The sequence below is a fragment of the Salmo salar genome, chromosome ssa03 (assembly GCF_905237065.1).
Source record: "Salmo salar chromosome ssa03, Ssal_v3.1, whole genome shotgun sequence".
NCBI lineage: Eukaryota > Metazoa > Chordata > Actinopteri > Salmoniformes > Salmonidae > Salmo > Salmo salar.
Genome location: NC_059444.1, coordinates 49,122,827 through 49,142,433, shown reverse-complemented (window position 1 = coordinate 49,142,433; position 19,607 = coordinate 49,122,827). Strand labels below are relative to the sequence as shown.

The window sequence follows — 19,607 nt, the reverse complement described above, 5'->3', positions numbered from 1 at the left end:
CATACTCAGGCTGACTGGCTATCGTACAGGCAAATGAGAAATAAGTGCACTCAGGTTACCCGGGAAGGCCAAAATTAGTTATTTTAAGGAGCAGTTCTCTCTCTGTGGGTCTAACCCCAAGAAGATCTGGAAAACGGTTAAAGACCTGGAGAATAAACCCTCCTCCTCACAGCTGCCCATGTCCCTTAATGTTGATGATGTGGTTGTTACTGACAAGAAGCACATGGCTGAGCTCTTTAATCACCACTTCATTAAGTCAGGACTACCTCTCACAAAGAGTTCAGTGTAAAAAGTCAGAAAATCTGCTGTCTCAGCCACTGCCTGTAACCAAGGGAGTACCCCAAGGTTCAATCCTAGGCCCCACTCTCTTCTCAATTTACATCAACAACATAGCTCAGGCATCAGGAAGCTCTCTCATCCATTTATATGCAGATGATAGTCGTATACTCAGCTGGCCCCTCCCTGGATTTTGTGTTAAATACTCTACAACAAAGCTTTCTTAGTGTCCAATAAGCTTTCTCTACCCTTAACCTTCTTCTGAACACCTCCAAAACAAAGGTAATATGATTTGGTAAGAAGAACGCCCCTCTTACCACAGGTGTCATTACTACCTCTGAGGGTTTAGAGCTTTTGGTAGTCCCCTCATACAAGTACTTGGGAGTATGGCTAGACGGTGCACTGTCCTTCTCTCAGCACATACAGTTGAAGTTGGAACTTTACATACACTTAGGTTGGAGTCATTAAACTAGTTTTTCAACCACTCCACAAATTTCTTGTTAACAAACTATAGTTTTGGCAAGTTGGTTAGGACATCTACTTTGTGCATGACAAGTAATTTTTCCAACAATTGTTTACAGACAGATTATTTCACTGTATCACAATTCCAGTGGGTCAGAAGTTTACATACACTAAGTTGACTGTGCCTTTAAACAGCTTGGAAAATTCCAGAAAATGATGTCATGGCTTTAGAAGCTTCTGATAGGCTAATTGACATCATTTGAGTCAATTGGAGGTGTACCTGTGGATATATTTCAAGGCCTACCTTCAAACTCAGTGCCTCTTTGCTTGACATCATGGGAAAATCAAAGGAAATCAGCCATTACCTCAGAAAAAACATTGTGGACCTCCACAAGTCTGGTTCATTCTTGGGAGCAATTTCCAAATGCATGTTCATCTGTACAATTAATAGTATGCAAGTATGAAGACCATGGGACCACGCAGCCGTAATACCGCTCAGGAAGGTGACGTGTTCTGTCTCCTAGAGATGAACGTACTTTGGTGCGAAATGTGCAAATCAATCCCAGAACAACAGCAAAGGACCTTGTGAAGATGCTGGAGGAAACGGGTACAAAAGTATCTATATCCACAGTAAAACGAGTCTTATATCGACATAACCTGAAAGGCCGCTCAGCAAGGAAAAAGCAACTACTCCAAACCGCCATAAAAAAGCCAGACTACGGTTTGCAATTGCACATGGGGACACAGATTGTACGTTTTGGAGAAATGTCCTCTGGTCTGATGAAACAAAAATAGAACTGTTTGGCCATAATGACCATTGTTTTGTTTGGAGGAAAAAGGTGATGCTTGCAAGCCGAAGAACACCATCCCAACCGTGAAGCACGGGGGTGGCAGATTCATGTTGTGGGGGTGCTTTGCTGCTGGAGGGACTGGTGCACTTCACAAAATAGATGGTATCATGAGGGAGGAAAATTATGTGGATATATTGAAGCAACATCTCAAGACATCAGTCAGGAAGTTAAAGCTTGGTCGCAAATGGGTCTTCCAAATGGACATTGACCCCAAGCATACTTCCAAAGTTGTGGCAAAATGGCTTAAGGACAACAAAGTCAAGGTATTGGAGTGGCCATCACAAAGCCCTGACCTCAATCTAATAGAAAATGTGTGGGCAGAACTGAAAAACATGTGCGAGCAAGGTCTGACTCAGTTACAACAGCTCTGTCAGGAGGAATGGGTCAAAATTCACCCAACTTATTGCGGGAAGCTTGTGGAAGGCTACCCGAAACGTTTGACCCAAGTTAAACAATTTAAAGGCAATGCTACCAAATACTAATTGAGTATATGTAAACTTCTGACCCACTGGGAATGTGATGAAATAAATAAAAGCTGAAATAAATCATTCTCTCTACTATTATTCTGACATTTCACATTCTTAAAATAAAGTGGTGATCCTAACTGACCTAAGACAGGGAATTTTTACTAGGATTAAATGTCAGGAATTGTGAAGAACTGAGTTTAAATGTATTTGGCTAAGGTGTATGTAAACTTCTGACTTCAACTGTACATACAGTACCAGTCAAAAGTTTTAGAACACTTACTCATTCAAGGGTTTTTCTTTATTTTTACTATTTTGTACATTGTAGAATACTAGTGAATACATCGAAACTATGAAATAACACACATGGAATCATTTAGTAACCGAAAAAGTGTTAAACAAATCAAAATATATAGTTTTTTCAGCTTTGCACACTCTTGGCATTCTCTCAACCAGCTTCATGAGGTAGTCACCTGGAATGCATTTACATTAATAGGTTTGCCTTGTTAAATGTTAATTTGTGGAATTTCTTTCCTTCTTAATGCATTTGAGCCAATCAGTTGTGTTGTGACAAGGTAGGGATGGTATTCAGAAGACAGCCCTATTTGGTAAAAGACCAAGTCCATATTATGGCAAGAACAGCTCAAATAAGGAAAGAGAAATGACAGTCCATCATTACCAAGCAGTAAAATTAGATTTAAATAACAGATAAAAATACACCTTATGGAACAGCGGGGACTGTGAAGCAACACATACATAGGCACAGACACACGCTATACACACACATACACATGGATTTTGTACTGTAGATATGTGGTAGTGGTGGACCCCCTTGCTCCTTCGCAAGGGGGTCCTGATAGCAACAATACAACAACCAACACAATGTCAAACAAAACAGCAATCAATACAAAACTCAACATTTATGAAAAACAGTTACAGTACTCTATTACTAGGTCATCAGTTAATTCAGGGAAAACCCATTGAGACCATGGTCTCAATGTGTTTTCCCTGAATAGATAAAAATAAAAAATGGATTGGTGGCAAATGATGTCCGAACCTGAAAGTTTGTGCAAGCTAGCCACTGTGTGTGTTTGCTTATCCTGGAAGCGGAAGTGCTTAAGCTGTCCTATGTAAAACAATAGATCATGATTAAATTCAAAATGGGGATATCCTACCAGCGTAGGATGCTGCTTTGAAGTCTGAGGGCACACAGCCCCTTCATTATGGTCGCTTCTTGCCGACACATCAAAGTAGCTGTTCCAGACTCTCACATCAAGGACGTAGAGAGGCTGGTATTAGCAAGACTAGCTAAATGCTATCAAAACCATAGAATCCCTCAGTGTCCAACTCCCTGAAGGCAGCCCGAAAAGTAACTGTATTTCTTGCTTGAATCTTTTACCACTAAAAGTTGTTGGAGGGGTCTGAAAAGTCACTAAATATACTGACAAGGTTGCTAAATTGGCAACACTGGAGTAGTTCCTGATTTTGGGTTTTCTTCATTGACTATTTAGACAAATCAGTATTGGGAGAAGGTGGTGCTTAAACTGGTGCTGTGATTTTCAAGCCTATGTGCTTGATAAACGTTTTCCACTAGAGTTCACAGCCACAAAGTCAAAATTGGCTATATCGTAAAAATGTATGAAAACCAAAATTTGATTTTTGGCTCTCCAAGTGGTTGTTTGAGTGAGAAAGACACAAGAGAACCAATCAGTATAAAAGCATAGCCCCCTTCATTAGATGCTTTGTGCCTATAACATCAAGGAGCCTTTCCAGACTCTTTCCCATACATGCACTTTTCACTTGCTTCTTAAACTCTCATCCCATTGCTTTGTATTTTTGTTGTGTGCAAATAATAAAAAACAAACAATAGTGGTATGATGATGATGACTAACGGTGACTTACCTGAATTTCCACTCCATAACCCAGATACACTGTGATGCTGTAGGTGCACTCCAGAGGAGAGTAAGGGGATGAGGAGAGAGGATCTGGAGACTCCACAATGCCCTCCATCCCAGAGAGACTGGCATTGCACTGCACTGGAGAGAGAAAGTCAGGACACTTGACTGAAAATGCACAAATATCTCAACCTTATGGAAGTAATGCCTATGAAACACTACCATCATCCTAACATGTTAGGCTTGCAATCACACAATGCATTTACCCGGCATGTGCACCGTGGTGATGGTCGTTGTGGTGATCAAAGTGGTTGTCGTCTCCTCCTCTGTGGGTGATGACGTTACAGTTTTCCCTGCTCCTGATAGGCTAACTGGAGGCGATGAGGTCAGGGCCGTGGTTAGCACCCCTGGTAGCATCACAGTGGCTGCAGGCCCAGTCTGCCCAAGCTGTGGTACAGCCTGAGTAGGGTTGGTGGTTGTACCTGCAATCAGGGAAGAGTGTTTAAACCAGAGATTGGCAACTAGCGGCCCGCGGAACCCCTCTTTTGTAGGTGGATCAATTTCCAGAAAGTATTCACACCTCTTTACTTTTTCCACATTTTGTTGTGCTACAGTCTGAAATTAAAATGGAATACATTGAGATATTCACTGGCCTATACACAATACTCCATAATGTCAAAATGGAGGGGGGATTCTACTAAGCTAACATATGGAATTGTTTTAAGATGGTCATACCAAAATCTAAATACTACTACTATAGCCCATTACTACTATAGCCCATAGAAACACTATTTGAATTCTGTACAGGCTTCCTTCTTTTTACTCTGTCACTTAGATGATTATTGCGGAGTAAGTACAAAACATATTCCAAAACATGCATCCTGTTTGCAATAAGGCACTAAAGTAAATATGCCTAAAATGTGACAAAGAAATACATTTTATTTCCTCAATACAAAGTATTATGTTTAGGGAAAATCCAACACATCACTGAGTACCACCCTTCATATTGTTGATGTTAAATCTTGTTAAATCCACCTCAAATCAGTGCAGATGACGGAGAGGACACCGGTTAAAGAAGGATTTTTAAGCCTTGAGACAATTGAGACATGGATTGTGTACAGTATGTGTGCTGTTCAGAGGGTGAATGGGCTAGATTAAAGATTTGAGTGCCTTTGAACTGGGTATGGTAGTAGGTTCTAGGCACACTGGTTTGCATTTGTAATTATTAAGGATCTCCATTCTTCCTGAGGTCCAGCAACATAAGGCATTTACTTACAGTTTAAAATATTGCATGACATTACATTTCATAACACTTCACCATTTACATTTAGTGTGTTCCCTTAGGCCACTACTCCACATTCCCATATATTACAAAAAAACATCCATGTGTATGTGTGTGTAAAGTGTGTGTCTTATCATGTGTACTGTATCAGGAATCAAGGTAAGATCCAAGTGCAGACTGTGTGAAGTAACAATGTTTATTGTAACCACAGTGGCAGGCAAACGACAGGGCAAGGCAGGCAAAGCAGGCAGGTGTCGATAATCCAGAGTAGGAGCAAAGGTACAGGACAGCAGGCAGGCTCAAGGTCAGAGACAGGCAGAGGTAGAGCAAAGGTACAGGACGGCAGGCAGGCTCAGGGACGGGCAGAGTGGTCAGGCGGGCAGGTACAGGGTCGTCTTCCTGGTTTTTGACCCTCTAGACACAGAAAAGGTAGGAAAAGTACGGAGGGTACACAAAATGACCGGCAATACCGCAATACAGACGACTCTGAGTCTCAAGTCTGGTACGCGTTCGGCTGGAGACAGCCTAAACCTACCGAGCTGCATCGGCTCGGGAAGAGGTGAATCGGCAGTCTCCGGAGGCTCTTGGAGAGACTCGGGTAAGCTCGGATCCTCTCGGGGACGTAGACGTCGGGAACTTCCGGAGTTCATCAGCTGCAAGGTGGGATCCCTGAGTGAGCGATTGGGACCACAATCGGACCTCTTCTCCCTCCTACGTGCCCATAGCTGACCATCGATCCGGATGGTTAAAGCGATGAGTGAGTCGAGATCCGTCGGTAGTTCTCGGGCTGCCAGCTCATCCTTTACCTCCTCCGATAATCCGTGCAGGACCGTGTTGAACAGCGCGTCCGTGTTCCAGGTACCCTCTGCTAGCGTGCGGAACTCCACTGCATAGTCTGCCACACTGAGGGTGTCCTGCCGAAGCTGGAGTAACTTCCGGGCAGCCTCTCTCCCGGACACAGGAGCCTCGAAAACTTCTCTACTCAGCCACGAATACCTCCAGACTGAGGCAGGATCAGGAACGGGCAGAGTGGTCAGGGGGCGGGTACAAGGTCAGGACAGGCAAGGGTCAAAAACCATGAGGACGAGAAAAAAGAGTCTAGGAAAAGACAGGAGCTGACAGGACGAACGCTGGTAAGCTTGACGAACTGGCACAGACAGACAGAAACCACAGGTATAAATACCTATAGAGGATAAGTGGGGAAGATGGGCGACACCTGGAGGGGATGGAGATAAGCACAAGGACAGGTGAAACAGATCAGGGCGTGACAGTACTGTATGTGTGTCTCTTCACAGTCTCCGACGTTCCATAAGGTGTATTTGTATCTGTTGTATAAATCAGATTTTACTGCTTGCATCAGTTGCCTGATGTGGAATAGAGTTCCACATAGCCATGGCTCTATGTAGTACTGTGCACCTCCCATAGTCTGTTCTTGACTTGGGGATTGTGAAGAGACCTTTGGTGGCATGTCTTGTGGGGTATACATGGGCGTCCGAGCTATGTGCTAGTAGTTTAAACAGACACCTCGGTGCATTAAGCCAGTCAACACTTCTTACAAAAACAAGTAGTGATGAAGTCAATCTCTCCTCCACTTTGAGCTATGAGAGATTGACCTGCATATTATTAATGTTAGCTCTCCATGTACATTTAAGGGCCAGCCGTGCTGCCCTATTCTGTGCCAATTGTAATTTTCCGAGGTCCCTCTTTGTGGCACCCGATCACACAACTGAACAGTAGTCCAGGTGTGACAAAACTAGGGCCTGTAGGACCTACCTTGTTGATAGTTTTGTTAACAAGGCAGAGCAGGGCTTTATTATGGACAGACTTCTCCCCATTTTAGCTATTGTTGTATCAACATGTTTTGACTATGACAGTTTACAATCCAGGGTTACTCCAATCAGTTCAGTCACCTCAACTTGCTCAATTTCAAGGTTTAGGGTTTAGTGAATGATTTGTCCCAAATACAATACTTTTAGTTTTTGAAATATTTAGGACTGACTTATTCCTTGCCACCATCCTAAAACTAACTGCAGCTCTTTGTTAAGTGTTGCAGCTGATCTTGACCCAACCAACCAGCCATGGAGGTACGTCACTCGCCGTGTAAGTCGAAGAAGATGTCCTCTGAAAACAGGGGTCTCCATGGAGATGTTGAGCCCGGAACTGACACAGACCAGAAACAGCTTTGCCGCCCTGGATCCAGAGGTATCGGCGCCTTCGTCAGTGGTGGCTTCCCAATCAAGATCGGATTCGGAGGTACCTGCGTCTTCGTCCCCGGCTCTGTCTCCATCTCCGGTGGCTTTTACCTCGGGTTCAGATCCTCACCAGACCGTGAGGCTGCCTGAGAGACTGGCCCATTCAACATCACCAGCTGTCATCATAGGCAGCTCTATGGTGAGAAACATCTCGGGCCCCAAGGCAAAAACCCTGTGCTACCCAGGAGCATGACTACAGGACATAACAAGGCTGCTTCCGACTGTTCTACCACAGATGCTGGGAGCTGACACTGTCATAATCCATGTGGGGTCAAACGACAACATGAGGGCTAGCTCAGAACATTTGAAAATGGATCTTAAAGAACTGATTTGAGCACTAAAAGACTCCAAAACATGGCCAATAATTTCAGGTCCAGTACCATCGTTGGGCCGCGGGTGTGAAAGATTCAGCAGACTGCTGGCATTACACATCTGGCTAAAAGACTACTGTAGCTCTGCTGGAGTCACTTTTATTGATAACTTTTGACACCTTCTGGAAACAGCAGATACTCTACAGGAATGACGGAGTCAATCCAAATCATCTTGGCTCCTGGACTCTGTCAATGCATTTCAAGGCTGCGTTGAAACAATGACTGGTAAATGATCCAAGACCAGCTCAGTTAATCCCTACCATTGTGACAATGAGTCGTCATAATGCTGCATCAAATGTACATGATCTTAGGGGCATTGGCAAACACAATGTAAGTAATTTAATTTATGTACCCCTAATTGCACCGAATACATCTGTTTATCCTACAGCTATTGTAAGCAGTAATCACGAGCCTATAAACCAGAGTTACACTGTTAGCACTGAGGTGGTGTGCAATAGTAGGAAGACCACTTTATCCAGCTCACCCTGCACCATCAGCTCCAATGTAAATAACACGAGAAAGTCTACCTCTGATAAGCTTCCCAGTAAAGCATTAAAAACGATCAAGCAACCCAGAAAAGTGCTAAAAATAGCCCATATTAACATATGCTGCCTGATAAACAAGGTCCATTAAGTTAATAACTTGCTTGTAACAGATGAAATTCATATTCTGACTATGTCTGAAACTCACTTAGATAATATCTTTGATGATACAGTGGTAGCAATACATGGTTATAACATCTACCAAAAAGACCGAAATGGCAACGAAGGTGGTGTTGCGGTCTGTATTCAGAACCACATTCCTGTAAAGCTTAGAGACGATCTAATGTTAAATGTTGTTGAAGGAATATGGCTACAGGTTCATCTGCCTCACCTAAAGCCCATTCTTGTTGGAAGCTGCTATAGACCACCAAGTGCTAACAGTCAGTATCTGTATAATATGTGTGAAATGCTTGATAATGTATGTGATATCAACAGAGAAGTATATTTTCTGGGTGATTTAAATATTGCCTGGCTATCATCAAGCTGCCCACTCAGGAAAAAACTTAAAACTGTAACCAGTGCCTGCAACCTGGATCAGGTTGTCAGTCAACCTACCAGGGTAGTTACAAACAGCACAGGAATTAAATCATCATGTATTAATCACATTTTTACTAACGTTGCAGATATTTGCTTTAAAGTAGTATCTAAATCCATAGGATGTAATGATCACAATATAATAGCCATATCTAGGAAAACCAAAGTTCCAAAGGCTTGGCCTAATATAGTGTATAAGAAGTCATACAATAAGTTTTGTAGTGATTCATATGTTGATGATGTAAAGAATATTTGCTGGTCTGTGGCGTTTATTTGAGGAGCAACCAGACGCTGCACTTGACGCATTTATGAAACTACTTATTCCACTTACTAATAAGCACGTATCCATTAAGAAAATGACTGTAAAAACTGTTAAATCCCCTTGGATTGATGAGGAATTGAAAAATGTTACGGTTGAGAGGGATGAGATAAAAGGTATGGCAATTAAGTCTGGCAGCCCAACTGATTGGCAAACGTACTGCAAAATAAGAAATCCTGTGACTAAACTAAATAACCTACACTATGAAACAAAGATAAACTATATAAAGAATGATAGTAAAAAGCTTTGGGGCACCTTAAATGAAATTTTGGGGAAAAAAAGCCAACTCGGCTCTTTCATTTATTGAATCAGATGGTTCATTCATCACAAAGCCCACTGATATTGCCAACTACTTTAATGACTTTTTCATTGACAAGATAAGCAAACTTAGGTATATCATGCCAGCAACAAACGCTAACCCTACACATCCAAGTATATAGAGCCAAATTATGAAAGACAAGAATTGTACTTTTGAATTCCGTAAAGTTAGTGTGGAAGACGTGAAAAAATTATTGTTGCCTATCAACAATGACAAGCCACCAGGGTCTGACAATCTAGATGGAAAATTGCTGAGGATAATAGCATACGATATTGCCACTCCTATTTGCCACATCTTCAATTTAAGCCTACGAGAGAGTGTGTGCCCTCAGGCCTGGAGGGAAGCTAAAGTTGTTCCGCTACCCAAGAATAGTAAAGTCCCCTTTACTGGCTCAAATAGCCGACCAATCAGCCTGTTACCAACCCTTAGTAAACTTCTGGAAAAATAGTGTTTGAATAGATACAATGCTATTTCACAGTAAACAAATTGACAACAGAATTTCAGCATGCTTATATGGACGGACACACAGCACTTACACAAATTATTGATGATTGGCTGAGAGAAATTGATGATAAAATTATTGTGGGGGCTGTCTTGTTAGACTTCAGTGCAGCTTTTGACATTATCGATCATAGTCTGCTGCTGGAAAAACATATGTGTTATGACTTTACGCTATATCATGCAAATCATGCAAATAAGCAAAATCATACAAAGATAACTTGTCTGCAGTATATAAGAGGACTAACGGGACTTCACTTCAGACCGGTACTTTATGCATCTAAATTTGACTGTGTCCTCTCCAGCATGCTGATAATAAACAACGATTCATTTAAGATTGACTTTGAATATCCCTGTGTAGAATTTCCATGAAAGCTGGTAACAAGCTGATTGGTTGTCTTTTGGAGACAGTAAAGGGGGCTTTACTATTCTTAGGTAGCGGAATTACTTTTGCTTCCCTCCAGGCCTGAGTGCGCACACTTTTTAGTAGGCTTAGATTGAAAATATGGCAAATAGGAGTGGCAATATCGTCCGCTATTATCCTCAGTCATTTTCCATCCAAGTTGTCAGACCCCGTTGGCTTGTCATGGTTGATAGACAATTATTTTTTCACTTGTTCCACACTCGGATCTTGCATCTAGCTAGCTGCTATCCGAGTGACTATTGGCTAATGTCAGTCCCGGAGCAAACACCAATTATTCCGGAGCTAGCCAGCTGAAGAGTTACATCAGCCACTCCTGGGCTATAATCACCTATCCAGCCAAGTTTTACTGCCGATGCGGAGCCCCACCGGGCCTTCACAACTGGACTACCGGCGTTATCTGCCCGAGGGAGTTATCCAACTGGCCCCTCCATCGCGACGTAACCTGAACGCCCATCTGCTAACTGCGGCCCGCTAATCGTTAGCTGTCTTACCGGCTGCTATCTGAATAGGTCTATCGGACAACTGTAGCTCAGTTGGTAGAGCATGGTGTTTGCAACACCAGGGTTGTGGGTTCGTTTCCCACGGGGGCCCAGCACAGAAAAAAAATGTGTGAAATGTATGCATTCACTACTGTAAGTCGCTCTGGATAAAAGCGTCTGCTAAATGACAATTTATAAAAAAAAATGTTTAAAAAAATGTATAACTATTTTGCCAATTGGATTGGTCCCCTCTACCACAAAGAACCCCACTAATCTACCAACGGAAACGCACGAGGTGGCTAAAAACAGACCTCAATCTTCTGCCAGCTTGCTACCCATGGCCCGCCTAGCTGAATAATCGTGACCCCAACCAACCTCACTACTCACTGGACCCTTATGATCACTCGGCTAAGCATGCCTCTCCCTAATGTCAATATGCCTTGTCCATTGCTGTTCTGGTTAGTGTTTATTGGCTTATTTCACTGTAGAGCCTCTAGCCCTGCTCATTATACCTTATCCAAACTTTCAGTTCCACCACCCACACATGCGATGACATCACCTGGTTTCAATGATGTTTCTAGAGACAATATCTCTCTCATCATCACTCAATGCCTAGGTTTACCTCCACTGTATTCACATCCTACCACACCTTTATCTGCACATTATGCCTTGAAGCTATTTTATCGCCCCCAGAAACCTGTTCCTTTTACTCTCTGTTCCAGACGTCCAATTCTCATAGCTTTTAGCCGTACCCTTATCCTACTCCTCCTCTGTTCCTCTGGCGATGTAGAGGTGAATCCAGGCCCTGCAGTGCCTAGCTCCACTCCTATTCCCAGGCACTCTCTTTTGATGGCTTCTGTAACCGTAATAGCCTTGGTTTTATGCATGTTAACCTGTTAGGGCTAGGGGGCAGCATTGACACGGCTGGATAAAAAACATACCCGATTTAATCTGGTTACCACTCCTACCCAGTAACTAGAATATGCATATACTTATTACATATGGATAGAAAACACCCTACATTTTCTAAAACTGTTTGAATGGTGTCTGTGAGTATAACAGAACTCAAATGGCAGGTCAAAACCTGAGAGATTCCTTTACAGGAAGTGGCCTGTCTGACCATTTGTTGAACTTCTTTTCCATCTCTATCATTTACTAAGGATCTCTGCTCTAACGTGACACTTCCCACGTCGTTCATAGGCGCTCAGAGCCCGGGAAAAAACAGAATGTCGTCATTCCAGCCCCAGGCTGAAACACATTGCCTTTCTCAAGTGGCCGATCAAGGGACACTGGCTTATGCGCATGACCCCGACCGCCCCCGCCTTTGGGATTTTTTCCTCTGTTTGCCGAAAAGGAGATTCCCTGTCGGAATATTATCGCTTTTCTACGAGAAAAATGTCGTAAAAATTGATTTTAAACAGCGGTTGACATGCTTCGAAGTACGGTAATGGAATACTTAGAATTTTATTGTCACGAATTGCGCCATGCGCGTGACACTTCTTTACTATTTCGGATAGTGTCTGGAACGCACGAACAAAACGCCGCTATTCGGATATAACGATGGATTATTTTGGACCAAACCAACATTTGTTATTGAAGTAGCAGTCCTGGGTGTGTATTCTGACGAAGACAACAAAAGGTAATGAAACTTTTATAATAGTAAATATGATTATGGTGAGTGCTAAACTTGCCGGGTGTCTAAATAGCGAGCCCGTGATGCCTGGGCTATGTACTTAGAATATTGCAAAATGTGCTTTCACCAAAAAGCTATTTTAAAATCGGACATATCGAGTGCATAGAGGAGGTCTGTATCTATAATTCTTAAAATAATTGTTATGCTTTTTGTGAACGTTTATCGTGAGTAATTTAGTAAAATGTTAGCGAATTCCCCGGAAGTATGCTAGTTCTGAACGTCACATGCTAATGTAAAAAGCTGGTTTTTGATATAAATATGAACTTGATTGAACAAAACATGCATGTATTGTATAACATAATGTCCTAGGGTTGTCATCTGATGAAGATCATCAAAGGTGAGTGCTGCATTTAGCTGTCTTCTGGGTTTTGGTGACATTATATGCTGGCTTGAAAAATGGGTGTCTGATTATTTCTGGCTTGGTACTCTGCTGACATAATCTAATGTTTTGCTTTCGTTGTAAAGCCTTTTTGAAATCGGACAGTGTGGTTAGATTAACGAGAGTCTTGTCTTTAAATGGCTGTAAAATAGTCATGTTTGAGAAATTGAAGTAATAGGATTTTTAAGGTTTTGAAAATCGCGCCACAGGATAGCAGTGGCTGTTACGTAGGTGGGACGAATTCGTCCCGCCTAGCCTAGAGAGGTTAACATTAGAAGCCTCCTCCCTAAGTTTGTTTTATTCACCGCTTTAGCACACTCTGCCAACCCGGATGTCCTAGCCGTGTCTGAATCCTGGTTTAGGAAGACCACCAAAAACCCTGAAATTTCCATCCCTAACTACAACATTTTCAGACAAGATAGAACGGCCAAAGGTGGCGGTGTTGCAATCTACTGCAGAGATAGCCTGCAGAGTTCTGTCCTACTATCCAGGTCTGTACCCAAACAATTTGAACTTCTACTTTTAAAAATCCACCTCTTTAAAAACAAGTCTCTCACCGTTGCCGCTTGCTATAGACCACCCTCTGCCCCCAGCTGTGCTCTGGACACCATATGTGAACTGATTGCCCCCCATCCATCTTCAGAGCTCGTGCTGCTAGGTGACCTAAACTGGGACATGCTTAACACTCCAGCCATCCTACAATCTAAGCTTGATGCCCTCAATCTCACCCAAATTATCAATGAACCTACCAGGTACAACCCAAAATCCGTAAACATGGGCACGCTCACAGATATCATCCTACCAACTTGCCCTCCAAATACACCTCTGCTGTTTTCCACCAAGATCTCAGCGATCACTGCCTCATTGCCTGCATCCATAATGGGTCAGCGGTCAAACGACCTCCACACATCACTGTCAAACGCTTCCTGAAACACTTCAGAGAGCAGGCCTTTCTAATCGACCTGGCCCGGTTGTCCTGGAAGGATATTGACCTCATCCCGTCAGTAGAGGATGCCTGGTTATTTTTTTTAAATGCCTTCCTCTTCATCTTAAATAAGCACACCCTATTCAATAAATTTAGAACCAGGAACAGATATAGCCCTTGGTTCTCTCCAGACCTGACTGCCCTTAACCAACACAAAACCATCCTGTGGCGTTCTGCATTAGCATCGAACAGCCCCCGTGATATGCAACTTTTTAGGGAAGTTAGAAACCAATATACACAGGCAGTTAGAAAAGCGAAGGCTAGCTTTTTCAAGCAGAAATTTGCTTCCTGTAACACAAACTCAAAAAAGTTCTGGGACAATGTAAAGTCCATGGAGAATAAGAGCACCTCCTCCCAGCTGCCCACTGCACTGAGGATAGGAAACTCTGTCACCACCGATAAATCCACTATAATTGAGAATTTCAATAAGCATTTTTCTACGGCTGGCCATGCTTTCCACCTGGCTACTCCTACCCCGGTCAACAGCACTGCACCCCCCACAGCATCTCGCCCAAGCCTTCCCCATTTCTCCTTCTCCCAAATCCAGTCAGCTGATGTTCTGAAAGAGCTGCAAAATCTGTACCCCTTTCAAATCAGCCGGGCTAGACAATCTGGACCCTTTTTTTCAAAAATTATCTGCCGAAATTGTTGCAACCCCTATTACTAGCCTGTTCAACCTCTCTTTCGTGTCGTCTGAGATTCCCAAAGATTGGAAAGCAGCTGCGGTCATCCCCCTCTTCAAAGGGGGGGACACTCTAGACCCAAACTGCTACAGACCTATATCCATCCTACCCTGCCTTTCTAAGGTCTTCGAAAGCCAAGTCAACAAACAGATTACCGACCATTTCGAATCCCACCGTACCTTCTCCGCTATGCAATCTGGTTTCAGAGCTGGTCATGGGTGCACCTCAGCCACGCTCAAGGTCCTAAACGATATCTTAACCGCCATCGATAAGAAGCAATACTGTGCAGCCGGATTCATTGACCTGGCCAAGGCTTTCGACTCTGTCAATCACCACATCCTCATTGGCAGACTCAACAGCCTTGGTTTCTCAAATGATTGCCTCGCCTGGTTCACCAACTACTTATCTGATAGAGTTCAGTGTGTCAAATCGGAGGGCCTGTTGTCCGGACCTCTGGCAGTCTCTATGGGGGTGCCACAGGGTTCAATTCTTGGGCAGACTCTCTTCTCTGTATACATCAATTATGTCGCTCTTGCTGCTGGTGAGTCTCTGGTCCACCTCTACACAGACTACACCTTTCTGTATACTTCTGGCCCTTCTTTGGACACTGTTAACAACCCTCCAGACGAGCTTCAATGCCATACAACTCTCCTTCCGTAGACTCCAACTACTCTTAAATGCAAGTAAAATTAAATGCATGCTCTTCAACCGATCGCTGCCTGCACCTGCCCGCCCGTCCAGCATCACTACTCTGGACGGTTCTGACTTAGAATATGAGGACAACTACAAATACCTAGGTGTCTGGTTAGACTCTAAACTCTCCTTCCAGACTCACATCAAACATCTCCAATCCAAAGTTAAATCTAGAATTGGCTTCCTATTTTGCAATAAAGCATCCGCCACTCATGCTGCCAAACATACCCTCGTAAAACTGACCATCCTACCGATCCTCGACTTCGGCGATGTCATTTACAAAATAGCCTCCAATACCCTACTCAATAAATTGGATGTAGTAATTTTATGTCAAAACGCATATCAAATGAGATTTTGTTTCACTACAATGTAAAAACAATTTAAACTGAGCCATGTTGGTTTAAAAAGCTGACTCTTCCAAATGAAAAATGGATCACAGTGCCATCCGTTTTGTCACCAAAGCCCCATATACTACCCACCACTGCGACCTGTACACTCTCGTTGGCTGGCCCTCGCTTCATACTCGTCGCCAAACCCACTGGCTCCAGGTCATCTACAAGACCCTGCTAGGTATAGTCCCCTCTTATCTCAGCTCGCTGGTCAACATAGCAGCACCCACCCGTAGCACGCGCTCCAGCAGGTATATCTCACTTGTCACCCCCAAAGCCAATTCCTCCTTTGGCCGCCTCTCCTTCCAGTTCTCTGCTGCCAATGACTGGAACAAACTACAAAAATCTCTGAAACTGGAAACACATATCTCCCTCACTATCTTTAAGCACCAGCTGTCAGAGCACCTCACAGATTACTGCACCTGTACATAGTGTCACGGCTGTCAAAAGGATCGGACCAAATTGCAGCGTGTTCGTAGTTCCACATATTTTATTTAACATGAAACTGCATTGCAATACACTAATACTTGAAACATAAAAACAACAAACCGTGACGCAGAGAGAAAACATACTACTCAAAATATAGTCACCCACAAACACAGGTGGGACAAACATCAACATAAATATGACCTCCAATTAGAGGTAACGAGGATCAGCTGCCTCCAATTGGAGATCAACACAAACATAGAAATACAAAACTAGAAACTGAACATAGAAATACAAAAACAGACAAACACCCCCTGACCTACTCTACCATAGAAAATAACAACTTACTATGGTCAGGACGTGACAGTACCCCCCCCAAAGGTGCGGACTCCAACCGCACCTAAAAAAAAACCAACAACAAACCCCCCCACACAACAAACCCCCCCAACAACAAAACACAAAGGGAGGGTAGGGTGGGCGACTAATGTCTATGGCGGCTCATATGCAGTACCCAGAACCTTCTTATCTAGCGCCTCCCCCCATGGAGGTGGCTCGTGTTCGGGACGTAAACCCCCACTCCACCTACTGATCCCTCTGCTTCTTTACCACCTGACCGTGGATCGTCGTCGAAAGAACCGGACTGTAGATCATTGCTAGAGGTTCTGGGCTGTAGGCCGCCGCTGAAGGCTCTGGGCTGCGGACCGCCGCTGAAGGCTCTGGGCTGCGGACCGCCGCTGAAGGCTCTGGGCTGCGGACCGCCGTTGAAGGCTCTGGGCTGCGGACCGCCGTTGAAGGCTCCGGGCTGCGGACCGTCGCTGGAGGCTCCGGACTGGGGAACGTCGCTGGAGGCTCCGGACTGGGGAGCGTCGCTGGAGGCTCCGGACTGATGAGCGTCGCTGGAGGCTCCGTACTGATGAGCGTCGCTGGAGACTCTGGACTGAGGAGCGTCACTGGAGGCTCCGAGAAGAGGAGCGTCGCTGGAGGCTCTGGATTGAGGAGCGTTGTTTGAGGCTCCGTACTTGTGAGCGTCGCTGGAGGCTCCGGACTGAGGAGTGTCGCTGGAGGCTCCGGACTGAGGAGCGTCGCTGGAGGCTCCGGACTGAGGAGCGTCGCTGGAGGCTCCGGACTGGGGATGCGCACTGGAGGCCTGATGCGTGGGGCTGGCTTTGGAAGCGCCAGACTAGTAACACGCACCTCAGGGCGAGTGTGGGGAGCAGGAACAGGACACCCCGGACTGGGCAGGCGCACTGGAGGCCTGATGCGTGGGGCTGGCATAGGAGGCGCCAGACTAGTAACATGCACCTCAGGGCGAGTGCGGGGAGCAGGAACAGGATTTACTGGGCCGTGGAGGTGCACTGGAGATCTCGAGAGCGTATAGCTGGCACAACCCGTTCTGGCTGGATGCTCAACCTAGCTCGAATAATGCAGGGCGCAGGCATATATCGCACCGGCCTGTGAGTGCGCCCTGACGACACAGTGCGCATCACCGCATAACACGGTGCTTTCCCCGTCACTCGCTCCCCACGGTAAACACGGGGAGTTGGCTCAGGTCTCCATCCTGACTCTGCCAAACTTCCCGTGTGCCCCCCCAAAATGTCTTGGGGGGATGCCTCTCGTGCTTCCTTCGTTGGGCTAGCTCCTCGTAATGTCGCCGTTCCTCCCTCGCTGTCTCCACCTGCTTCCATGGCAGGGTCTTGTCCCCTGCCATTACCTCCTCCCATGTCCAGGACGTCCTCCATTCTCTCCTTTCCTTGGCCCAGGATCCCTGCTCCTCCTGGGCATGCTGCTTGGTCCTTTTTTGGTGGGTGATTCTGTCACGCGGGTCGTATAAAGGAGACCAAGGTTCGACGTGTGAAGTGTTCATATGTACTTTTAATGAATATACTTAAACAAAAACAACAAAACGACCGACAACAGTTCCGTCAGGTGACATACACTAAACAGAAAACAACTACCCACAAAACTCAGGAAGAAAAACCCCTACTTAAATTTGATCTTCAATCAGGGACAACGACTATCAGCTGCCTCCAATTAGAGATCAACTCAAACAATCCCAACATAGAAATAGAAAACATAGAACAACCCAAAACACCCCCTGTCACACCCTGACCTACTCTACTATAGAAAATGACATCTTACTAGGATCAGGACGTGACACATAGCCCATCTATAATTAGCCCAAACAACTACCTCTTTCCCTACTGTATTTATTTATTTATTTTGCTCCTTTACACCCCAGTATTTCTACTTTTCACATTAATCCACTGCAAATCTACCATTCCAGTGTTGTACTTGGTATATTGTATTTACTTTGCCACCAGGGCCTATTTATTGCCCTTATCTCACCTCATTTGCTCACATTGTATATAGACTTATTTTTCTACTGTATTATTGACTGTATGTTTCTTTTACTCCATGTGTAACTCTGTGTTGTTGTATGTGTCAAACTGCTTTGCTTTATCTTGGCCAGGTTGCAGTTGTAAATGAGAACTTGTTCTCAACTTGCCTACCTGGTTAAATAAAGGTGAAATAAAAATCAATAAAAAACTCACTTTCTTTCATAATTTAATCAGTTATACTTGGATGTGTAGTGTCAGCATTTGTTGCTGGCATGTCAATGCCTAAATGTACTAATTTTGTCAATGACAAAAATCATTAAAGTAATTGGCAATATCATTGGGTTTTGTGATGAATGTGATGTGATGAATCTGATTCAATGAATGATAGAGCCGAGTTTGCCTTTTTGTCTAAAATGTAATTGAAGATGCTCCAAAGCTTTTTACTATCATTATATAATTTATCTTTGTTTCATAGAATAGTTTCTTCTTTTTATTTGGTTTAGTCACATGATTTCTCAATTTACAGTACATTTGTCAATCGGTTGTGCAGCGAGACTTATTGGCCATTCCTTTTGCTTCATCCCTCTCAACCGTAACAATTTTTCAATTCCTCGTCAATTCAAGGGTATTTAACAGTCTGTACTGTCATTTTCTTAATGGGTGCGTGCTTATTTGTAACTGGAATAAGCAATTTCATAAATGTGTCAAGTGCAGTGTCTGGTTGCTCCTCATTACACACCACAGACAAACAAATATTCTTTACATCAACAACATAAGAATCACTACAAAAGTTATTGTATGACCTCTTATACAGTATCTTAGGCCCAGCCTTTGGAACTTTGGTTCCTAGATATGGTTACTATATTGTGATTACTACATCCAATGGATTTGGATAATTCTTTAAAGCCAATTTCTGCAGCATTAGTAAAAAGATGTGATTAACACATGTGCCCAAATAGATTCTAGAGATATACTACAGACACCCGACCAGGTCCAGATCCCCTTGATTCCCTGGAAAAGGAAACGTAGGCTTCATGGAAAGAGGTGAGGAT

The 19,607-nt window shown here is 43.9% G+C and overlaps 1 protein-coding gene across 2 annotated transcripts in view; it reads right to left on the bottom strand.

Moving 5' to 3' along the window:
* sez6l2 (seizure related 6 homolog (mouse)-like 2) overlaps positions 1-19,607 on the bottom strand; it is a 162,655-nt gene that overhangs the window by 51,059 nt on the left and 91,989 nt on the right. For both annotated transcript variants that reach the window (XM_045714905.1, XM_014192147.2), the window contains exons 4-5: positions 4,215-4,430; positions 3,956-4,089 (exon numbers count right to left, since the gene is read on the bottom strand). In XM_045714905.1, coding sequence (XP_045570861.1) covers positions 3,956-4,089; positions 4,215-4,430 — 350 coding nt within the window. The remainder of the gene's footprint in view (positions 1-3,955; positions 4,090-4,214; positions 4,431-19,607) is intronic.